This window comes from Dryobates pubescens, chromosome Z, assembly GCF_014839835.1.
Source record: "Dryobates pubescens isolate bDryPub1 chromosome Z, bDryPub1.pri, whole genome shotgun sequence".
Lineage (NCBI taxonomy): Eukaryota > Metazoa > Chordata > Aves > Piciformes > Picidae > Dryobates > Dryobates pubescens.
The window spans coordinates 76,629,666-76,641,248 of NC_071657.1; the positions used below are offsets into that span (position 1 = coordinate 76,629,666).

At 38.7% G+C, this 11,583-nt stretch overlaps 1 protein-coding gene across 1 annotated transcript in view; it reads right to left on the reverse strand.

The window, feature by feature from the left end:
• The window catches only part of FAM172A (family with sequence similarity 172 member A), a 385,390-nt gene that overhangs the window by 207,263 nt on the left and 166,544 nt on the right, over positions 1–11,583 (reverse strand). Inside the window, exon 7 of the mRNA XM_054177961.1 lies at positions 1,688–1,906. Within this exon, the coding sequence (XP_054033936.1) occupies positions 1,688–1,906 (219 nt within the window). The remainder of the gene's footprint in view (positions 1–1,687; positions 1,907–11,583) is intronic.

The following is an 11,583-nucleotide window of genomic DNA, read 5'->3' on the forward strand; positions in this document are numbered from 1 at the left end:
TCCATGCTTCATCAAACGAAAGAGCTACAAGAAGGGGGAATTGCTACAAAAAAAGGTATTTAAAAAAAAAAAAAAAAGGTTCATTTTCAACAAGGAGATACCAGACAGAGTGTTGACTGAACAACTTTCTGGACCACCCAACAACATCACCTACTGGCTTCTGATGGACCTCAACACAAGGCTGGTCAGCCCTCTTAAGAAGCAGGATCTGACTGGTGGGCAGAATGGCATCTCTCATAAAGAGCAGTGGATAGAAAAAGCAGTGCTGTGCTTTTGACTTTGGAGATGCCTATCCATTCTTTGTCTCTCGTAAGAGATATTCCCCAAAAGACAAAGAAACATTTATGGTATCAGTGAAAAAAACTCACATCCCAATTACTAACTCATTTTCAACCAGCTGGCACAGCTCCTTAGTCACTATTAACAGGGACAGGTTAAAATTTGAGATGCTTCCAACCTGCCTTTTGCTGGATTCTTCTCTGCTTTGCACCAGAAAAAGGCAATTGTGTTGTTTTTTTCCCCCCCTGTTCTACCTACTCTGTGGCACTTCTGACATGTTTTACCCCTGAATGAAAACGTTAACTCTCATAATGAGGGCTCTGGAAATTGCATGAGTCGGTCCTGAATGTATAATGCATAGTATGTATATGAAGCAGAATGTGTCAAAGTGCAAATAATATTGTTTGTGCCCCCCTGCAGCATTAGAAATCCTTGGGTAGCACTGTTATAACGATCCCATGCTGGTAGCATTACAAAGTGCAAAGGTTCACTGAGTAAGAAAAGAGCAAGGGACAGAGTTTCCTCATTACACCATTCTCGAACTATTCTACCTTAAATATTTATTAAGATATTAATAACTCCCCTCCTTTATCTGCCTTCAGAAGTTCAGCTGAAACACAATGGATGGCTGCTCATATGAAAACAATACATTATAGGGGTAAATCTGCTACCACACAAGATGAACACTGGTATTTTCCACAATACATTATTAATTCAGCAGGTAATATGTTAAAAAAACCTATCAGGCTATAACTGCTGCCTCCTCAGTGCAAGACAGCATAATACAATAAATGCATGCATGACATGTGAAGCTAATACCCTGCCTGAGCCGCACTAGAAAGTACTTCTTATGTACACCTCCCTTTATAAAACCTACCCTGTTTGCAAAGTCTGCTTTAAACCATTCACTGACTTGATGGCACCTGTGAATTCCCCTGGGAGTGCATGTTGAAGTTTGGAATTAGGGAGGAAATGTTTTGCAACTAACTCCTTCAAAACTTTACATTCAGTAAGTGACCCCCTCCAAAAAATAAATTACATTTATATATATGAATACATAAATATAAATATTTTATATATATAAATATAAAAATCTACTTATATACATGACAATGTATTTTTATATATAAAGAAATATATATATAAAATTATATATACACACAAACATATATATATATATATACATAGACACACATATACATATATACACACACACATATATATACACACATACATAAATATAAACAAAATAAAATACCAATAGAATAAAGAGCCAGGAACTCTGTCTGAACTCTGAACCTCAGTAATGTGTTTGTGTTGAAAAGAGCAGGCTGCTTATTAGGCAGTATGGGCAGCAAACATATCTAGGCATCACCAGAGAAGGGCAAAAAAGCCAAAGCAAACTTACTCTGATGTACATCTGCATAGTTTCTTTCTCTTTTTGTGGGTTTCGGTACTTTTCATAGAAGTCACGTCGCTTCTTTGTTTCCTTCTGGATTTTATCTTTTCTTTCCCTCTTTTCTGCAGGTTCATCTGAGCTATCAGAGGACGGCTGCACTTGGGCTTTTGTCTTCTCCACTTCAATATAGTTCTCATTGGGATTCAGTACTATTACTCCATAGCCTTCCTGTTTCAGAGGAGAAACACACACACACACACAAAAAAAAAGAAGAAGAAATATTAAAAGGGAGATTTACTGCCTGGAAATGCTTTGCATTTACTTTAATGTTCTTGAAAACTTTCATATTTATCTCAGCAAGTTCACACAACATAATGTATAGAAGGGGGTATTTTAAGAATATACTGTTTGTTTCCTTTCTGTCATTAAAGAGATATTGATGTGTGAATATTGCGTCTGTGCGTGCACTTATGCTCATATGCATCCCTCAGTGTTGGAAAAAGTTGCCTGTTTTACCTTTAAAATAATCTAATATGTTGTTTTATTCATAAGCACTTTATAAGACCTTTTTTTAAAAATTATTTTTTCTTCTTTTTCTTTCAGAAAAAAAGCAGCACAAGACCTAAAAGCAAAACATTATTTTAGGAACTCTACATAATGATGAATAAAAAGCTTTATGCACCCAGCTAATAAAAATAAAAAAAGCCTTTAAAATAAAAAGGATGAAGAGGTTTCATATACATATATATATACACACACACATATATATATTTATACATATATACATACACATATATATGTCTGTACATATATATGTATTTTATACAGATCTATACAAAATAAAAGACATAATCCCAGTGAAAGTTTTAAAGCAGATTATATATACATATATATTCATAATATACATTAAAGAAAGCATGTGAAAATTATTCACTGCAGTTTAAAGCAGCAAAACCTTTTGTCTAGCTGACAACAAGCATATCATGCAGAAGCCAATAGCGGCACTAACAATGAATCAATACCAAAAACTGATTCAATGCTGCTGTTGCTTACAAGTCAACTCTTTTACTGCAGGGATGACTTTTAAGTGCATCTTTAAATCTGCTCTTAAAAAAAACTTCAGCTGGGATTATGCCCTGTATTCAACAAATATCCAGAGAAAAATTTGTGACCTGCAGGATGCTTTTGAGTGTAACCCAGCTGCATTTTTTTTTTGTGTTTGATTTTTTGTGTGTGTGTGCCTCAGAAAATCAGCCAGTTGAAAATCTACATGAATTTATGAATGAGGAATAAATCTGGAATAAATCAGCCCATCATTTCATTATGTGTTTTTTTGGTTTGGGGTTTCTTGTTGTTTTGTTTTGTTTTGTTTTTAAATGATGGGACACCACACAAGAATTGTAATGTCCGGGGAAGATATAATCTCCGAGCGCAGGGGAGAAAGAAAAGAGAAGCACGTGCATTAAACAGATGAGTCCTGAAAGTTACCATGGGCTCACAGTCTCAAATCAAAGCTGCCCTTTTAAAAGTAAATTTTTAATAAAGACTTACTTTTCTGGAAATGTCTGTGCTAATTATCTAACTGAACAGCTTTATCTCAGCTTTTCACTTCGTTTCACACTTGGGCAAGGCACGAGGATCAAAGAGGTCCCCATACCTATCTGGCCAGAGCACAACCAAGCCCACACCAACAAAAGATACTTTATTTGGGCTTGCTTTATTCTAATCTGTAGAGCCATTCACAAACCTTGTAGTGCATTGTGGCCACTGTCAGGTAGACAGATTGTCACTCGGTGATTTTCTACAGTTGGACACACTCGACTAGTTATCAAAATCGCATCTGAAGGGAGTTCCTACCCCTCGTCCTTGTGCCCTTCTCAAACGTCTGCCGTAGCTTCTCCTCCCACCAAAACCCAAGTTAAAGGGCACGGCTGCACTCTGCTAAACAGGGTGAAATAGAGGCATTCAGGACACTGTCTCTGGCGTAAGGGACCCAGTCAAAAAAAGGTCACCACAGGCCACAGAGAAAATTGCCTCGTCGCTAGACGCGGCGCCGGGAGTAAGTGGTCTCCTGTCATGTCCCTCCCCTGTCCTCCCTGCTGAGCGGATTGAGCTGGGATAAATATAAACAAACAGGCAAATAAATAAGCAAACAACGTGGGGAAGGGCTGAGGGGAAAGGAAAATTAAAGTAGACAGAGTTTAAAATCTTCTCATGCCCAACACTGATTACATTAATATGAATCACCTCAATTTTCCAAGCTGGAAGCTTTCTGTACTATATTGTCCTATTAGAATTGTCATATTAATATTATATTAGTATTGGCATAGTAATACAATGATAATATTGACACAATGGAATAATATTGACACGGTGGAATAATATTGACACATTAATATAGTAATATCAACACATTAATACAATAATATAGTCACATTAAGATTATAATATTGCCATACTAATATGCCAGTGTAACACATAAAATCTCCAGCATGGAGAAGTCAGTGTCTCAAATCCATTGTGGGAGATAAGGTCACTTAAAAACATCCCTAAATTCCACATCTTGGAGAGAAGGATGATTTTTGAGCTCCCTGGGTGGGAGGGTGGGACCAAGTTTCTGCAGTGTTTTTGGGGCTCCCTGGGCTGTTCATCTTCTGGATCCTGCTCATTTCAAGCAGAGATGTTCCACGCATCGATTCATTTTAGCTTCTTCTACACAACCCCAAACCCCAAATCCATCTGTTTATTACAGGTCTGCAAGCGTTCCAGGGATCTGAAACCGAGTCCACTTTAAGCTGACCACAAAACAGGCACAATAAATCATCAAAGAAGTAGAATTTGTCTAAGTTATTGATTATGTAACTGAAAATTACATGACTCATTTGTCCAATTTTATGAGGACACAATGTCAATTTTTCACATGGACACCAACAGATGAAATATGATTCCATTTTTGAATTCACTATTTCATAGATCAATTAGAGGATTTTTATCAATTATTTTATTTAAACAGTGCAATATGTCTCTCTTGACTTTCTTTTATTATTATTTTTTAAATTCTTTTTTAATTTCTCCCAGATAAGAGGCCTTTCAATTACAATTAAGTAATAGCTGATATTGGTTTTCCCATAATTGGGAAAAAAAAAAAGGCAAAATCTTACAATTCATTAGACTTTCCTTGAGCAAATTAACCTCTTTCCAGCATGTTTTGCTTACATGATGCAATGTATTTTCCTTTCCCTTTTACTGCATCCTGAATTGCAGGAGATCTGAGAGCAGCACAGAAAAACACAATTATTGGTAAAACTGTGCCCAGTGATAACCTCTCTTAGTCAGGCTGGAAAGCAATACTCAGCTCGAAATACCTTCTACATAAACAACGTGGCTTTTAAGTGCAATTTAAGTGGGCAGAGCTGTACCAGTAAATTGGTTCAGTGCAATCAGAACACTTAAAACAAAGGTGGGACAGTGCAATCAGAACACTTAAAACAAAGGTGGGACTCCTCACAAAAAAGAGTGAGTAGAGTGCAAATCAATGCAAAACTCAGCACTAATGTCAGAAAAATGTCTTTAGCAAACATTATTAGTGGGCAAGAAACGGGAATGTCTTCAGCCTGACTGTGAAGCCAGGGAAGAATTAATCCCTTAAGAAGTACCTTCCAGTTGTGTTCAGAAGTTATCTGCCTCACAAAGCCATTCAAAACATCAGTTTCAGCTATGATGAGCTTACAGCATTGTTAAAATCGCAGTGCCCTATGATGCAAGCAAGTTTTTTGAGCCACCACTAGTGACACACTGGCTTATGCTCTCAAAGCATGTAACTGTGGAGCAGTTTTCTCCTGCGTGCCCAGCACACACAGAAAGAGAAACCACGAAGGTGCAAAGTTTCTTTCAAAAAGCTAAACTTTGGGATAACCAGCCTCCTCCTGCTGCACCCCCCACACCCCCATCAATCTTCAGCTGACTGAGACAAGTCAAGCCCCATGCTCAACCGCATGTCTGAGAGAATACAGATGTCTCACAGAAGCCAAGGGCTGCCCACATCCCCCATTAGTGTATCTGTGATGAGACACAATAATCAGGACAGACACTGATACACACAAGCCTTGGCCTCTGATCTATGATTTTGGGGGCTACAATTAGAATTTCTTGGACTAAAACATGTGATTAACAGGTATTTCCTAAACTGTAACACTTCAGGGTCAGTAAAATGGACTCTAAACTACATTACCAGCACCTTCCCGGTACCGAGTTGTGGCGCAGATATTTACGTGTGCGAACTCCACCTTCAGGGTTTATGTAAGTTTATTTCTGCAAGTACATGTCTGAAAGTATGTATTTAAATAAACCACTATGTATTTACAACTAGGTAAGCCTATAAATATGTGTGTTTATATACAAAAAAATAAATACACAATCAATACATGTGATGGAGCCAGCAAATGACAATGAAAGGAGAAACAGGCTGACCGAGAAAAGTGTTGAAAAGAATCATGATTCTGGGTTACAAATGCATTTACTACAGAGCCAGAAGAACATAGAAGGGCCTTTTCCAGCACAATAGTTCAGTCAGAAACGGAGCAACACTTTTTGCCTCTCACTGGAAGTTCCAAGTGAGATGTTTGAAATGGAAGGAATACCAAAACTATTGCGCCTCTGACGGCGAGAGTAAGGTCGAAAAAAAACCCCCACCAAACCCAAACAACCCGAAGAACCACAAAGTGTCTGAGGTAAATTCCAAACCTTTTGAAACCTCCTCTGCCCAGCCACGTGAATAATGAGCTGAAAGCATTCGGCTCTGCATATTAATCCAGCCCAAGATGGGACACCATATGTGGCCAGAGAGGTCAGGGCTGGAGAGGAATCTTTTGACCTATGCAACTATCTTTTGCGGAGTGCGAGCACGGGTCTGAAAGAGATCATTTTCCTAAGCTTTATCAACCTGAATTTTCACGTTTGGGTTTCTGCTCGGATCGTTGGCAACACGACTGGAGCCAGTTCCCAGGGGGAGCTCAACTCAAGAGCGCTTCAGCTCCTAAATCCGCCCGCGGCTCAAACGGACACAGCCAGGTCCATTCATCTTCCTGAAAGATGCCTCTTGCGCTCATTTCCCATCTTTTCTTCCAAGGGAAGGGTGCGTCCACGTCCACTGCTGCGACATCCTAGGTGCAACAGTGGGATGAGGTCATGACAACCAATCAGAAGTCACTAGTGAAGCGTTAAAGTAAACATAGCTGTTGGAGATGCAGCTCAGCTTGAAAAATGCCCCCTCCATTATTTGAGCAATTTTCTCAAGACGTGACCTGAGACTGAAACGCCTGAAATGTCAGTTGACTCTGCTTTCTCTTTCCACCCAATGTACATTTTGGCAACTGCACCCTGCTAATACTTTTTTCTTTTCCTTTTTTTTGGTGATATTTCCCATCCCTGCTACACCTCGGGCTGCCTGAATTCCAGCACTGTGTCCAAGTGTGTAAAAATGCTGCCTCACTGCCAAGCGCACATTGTCCCACTAAGTTCCCAACCTAAAATAGCTCATCAAGCCAGGCAGGAAAAGAAAACATGCCACAAAAAGTTTTTAGAGGACCACCTGTTGTCTATTATTTTTACATAGCACTTACTCATAAATCATAACACAGGGTAATTAATCAAGCTGTCAAAGAGAAGGTCAAAGGTTATGTGGGGGAGTCAGAAGGTCATGCATGGGCTGATAGAGGTCAGGGTCACACCGCATTCCTCATTATCAAGTTGGGATGAGAGACGGCCCAAGCAAACAAAAGTGAAAGCAGATGGAGAAGTGAGTGGATGAAAAAAAAAAAAGGAGAAAATTTCACAAACAAAAAAGAAAAGTGAAAGAAGAATGTCAGTTGCCTTCAAACAAGGAGGAGAATAGAGCAGAAATACATTGAGATGTTCTCAAAAGGTCTCACACAACACAAAGAAACTACAGTCTGATGATTTAAATACTCTTCATATAACTTTCCATCCCTATCTTTTTTTTTTTTCTCTTATTTTTTTGGTTGTTGTTGTTGTTCCTTTTCTTTGCAAATATTAAGCAGCGACCCTGCAAAACGGGCAGGGTGGTTTTGGTTCCATTTCACATCTGAAGTCAATACTTTCAAGGTGAATTAGACAAAAGGAACCTATTACCGTGATGAATGCTGATGGATATATAAAATTGCTCCTAAATGCTGAACTTTATTCCTGTTTATGGCTACAACCAATAGACGTTCAATAAAAAAGTTATAACCTGTTTGAGTGATGTATTAAGAACTACACTTTCATATACACAAATCCTCCAGCACACAAAGCATCATAAAAGTCCCTCTGGATGACACAACAGTTATAAAATATTCTATCATTACACTGACCTGAATTAGATGCAGAATACTGTGCAAAATTAGCTGTCACCCTTTCCTCAAAATCTTTGTTAATCTCATTTTGAATGTTTGCAGCTTTATCAACACATGCATCAATGTCAGCTCCTTGGTTACTGAACCGCTGTACTTGGAAGAAGATATAATTAAAATGTTTTGGCACAGAAAAGGTGAAATTGTATCTTCCCCTGTTCCCTGAGGAGTCTGTAAAACATGTAGGATATATTGACAAACACACACCCTTGTCTAGAGCCCTGACATCCCAGGTCACCCAACTGCTATTTATTTCAAAACATTCACTTTACGCTTACCCAAACTGTCACCTGCTGTGTTACTAACTTTTAATGGATATAAGAGCTATAAAAACAATAAACTCTTCATTTCCTTTCCCTTACTGCCTTCTAATTCCTCACTGCATTGGGTCCCTGTCTATTTGCATGCAGAACCCTATTCATCTTACCTCACCACACGCAGCAACTTTATGCTAGGAAGTATAAAACATGCCATTTGTATGTTTTACTTTATTTGTTAATTCGGTGCTAGCACAGCTAAACAAACCAAAGCTTAAAAAAACCGCCAACAACCCAAACTCTAAACCACCAGAACAGCTCTTCACCACATTCTGAGTTTGCTGCTGAAAAGTTTAGAAAAGAATTAAAGTTTTACATCTATCTATAGTTAGCAACCCAAATATGTCTACACACATAAGATCTGAAATCTTGTTTTCTGATGCTTGTTCCCAAGGCCCAAAGTGAACAAACAGATGAACTGCAGAGGATTTTTCACTCCCTCAGTTGTGTCCTGTTTTCTTGGTAGGGAACTTCTGTGCCTTTGCAAGCACCAGTTTCCCCAGGAATTTCAGCAGACACTTGTTTTGTCATGGCAAGCAAAATACAAGAAACTGCTATGGCATTAACTTAATTCTGTAAATTAAGAGAAAATAACTATATCCACGTTGAAATGCTGCTTCAAGTGAGGCTGCATAAACCCCACCCCGACCACCGCTCCCCGATGTGAGATTTGGGCTATCTAGAGAAATCACTGAATGGAAGGGAATCCACCCCGGCCACGCAGGCAGGGTATAGGGCTGCAAATAATCCTTCAACAACAACTGCAGCTTCTGCCCTTCTTCACTAAGGGCACACAGCTTTGGGGTCCACACGAACTATGGTGAAAGGATGAACCCACCAGTCACTCCAAAGGCCCAGCCTCTTACAGGGATACCTTTTACAGGAATCCCTTCTGTAACTGAAGTCTGCACTCTGGAAGGGTTTCTTCCCACACACCCCCACACCACCACCCCCCCTTAAGAAATTATATCACTTTTTCAGAAGCTTCACAGGAGGACAAGATCTCAGGCAAGAACCTCAGGCATATTTCACTATTTTTCCCACCAAGATTTTAATTTAAAAGTTATCCAGTGGTATATAAAACTTCTCCATTTTTTTTTGAAAGCAGCGCAGCAGAAATGATGGCAAATAAAACAATATCCAACAAACCCTCACAAGTAACCAGGAATTATTGATTATCATTTATTGATGGGGAGGCCAAGGAGAAGTACAGTTACTTTCTGAAGAAAAGGTGCAAAGGTGCACAGTTTAAGTTGCAGAGGTGAAGCTGGGTTGTGGTTGTTTGCTTGTGTTTTCCTTAATGTGGAATTTCTAAGCATCCCATTAGCTGACAGCAAAAGTTCTCAACTGCAGATTTGTTTCCCAATCCACTTTGCCTCCTCCCTGAGAATGTGATGGCATGTCTTAATTCTTCTCATTTGTAGTTCATAAGGAATATAGCCCCCAGATAGGGTTGAAGTGTGGATTTCTTAATGTGGCACAAGATGGAAAAGTGAGTACCTTTATTCTAAAATAAACCTCATTTCCTTCCCCTTTGTAACACCTGAAGTATTTTCCTCTTGCAAACATTTTCTCTTCCTAAACTGTGGATATTTCCATGGTCTGAAAGGTTTGGATTTGTAACAACTGTAGCTTGCAGAAAGGCAACTCAACTTGCCAAGTTCCTCTACTTCACCTTTCATCTCCAAGAATTTATAGAGAAAACAAAAACAAAAACAAAAGATCAAATGTTCAATCTCTTGGACGTTCTGCGTTTCAGTCCTAAGGGAAAGTACATCCTGCACATGACTGCTTTCTGCAAAATCTTGAAGTTAACCAAGTTGTCTTGAAAGACAATTCCCATTTAGTCTGGAGCAGTGTTTGTGGCTGCAGCCCTAAAACCCCTCAGTGACAGAAAATTCAGCTGGTTTCAGTGTGTGCCTGTATTCAGGCACTTCCCTGAGAAAACAGCCACTTGTAATCCAAAACTGCAGCCTCTGGTTTGTACCTATCTTCAACAAACAGGTGCAATTCGGCACATTGGTGCTCCTTCCTTCCCACAGTGACCTATGTCAGAAGACCTTCTTATACTTCTTCTGCTAAATAATTTAATTACTTATGAGTTATGGTTTCTTTGTAACCTTTTAAATGACTAGCTCATTAAAATGCAAAAATATGCAAAACATGATGTCACTGGGTCAAACAGCTGTGTTGGTAAAATTATGGCTGTGAAAGTCCCTAAGAACATGAAAATATTAATAATTTATATTGCTCATTATATGGCAAAAAACCCTCTTTAAACAGATTTAGAGACAGATTAATTTTATAATCACAAAATGCTACACTACCTCACGGTAACAAATCTTTTTACCATCTGTGACCCTTTTGTATACATAAAATATTGCTTCAAAATATCTTCTTTTTTTTTGGGGGGGGGGGGGAGAATGGGATTTGATATGTTTCAAATTACAAATATTGATGGTGGGGAGGAAAAAAAAACCCAATCTTGATAGGGCTGTGGTTTAAAAAACAAAACAAAACAAAAACCCAACATTAAATTAAAAATGAGCTCTTGTTATGGATTTGATGATCACTTGAAAGTTTTTCCTGAATGGACAGCACATAGCACATAGGTATTTCTTAACTGTCAGCAAGTCTTTACTGCAAATACTTTGCAAATTAGGATCACATGCAGCCTGGTCTTGTGTTGCTTTAAAGGGCTTTTTGAACCCTGAGGTTTTAGTGTTGGTTTTTTTTTCCCCCCTTCTTTTTGGAACCTGTGAAGCAACAGACACGTCTTGCTGCAAATATGTAAACAAAGTATTATCACGTCTGAAGTTTAAAATGTCTCATGCCCCTGCTGCACAGCTGATTCCCAATCCTAAAATGAAAGGGACAGTGCAACCTCCATTCCTGGGAGTCTCTATTGATTGTGTCCCTCCGACACACAGAAGTTTCAACTTGCAATGAACAGGACTTTTTTAATGCTGTTAGTTTCTGGGTTTCTGCAAGACCTACTTTTTGTTTTGTTGTTTTCCTTTTGTTGGTTGGGGGTTTTTTTTGCCTTTATACATGCCAGATATTGTCCTAAGGGCTACCAAAACTTTTCTGTGGAACTAATGTAAGTTAGTGGCACAATCTGCTAATAGTTGAATCCTTGGAAAAAAAAAAAAAAGAAAAAAAAGAAAAAAAAATAAAA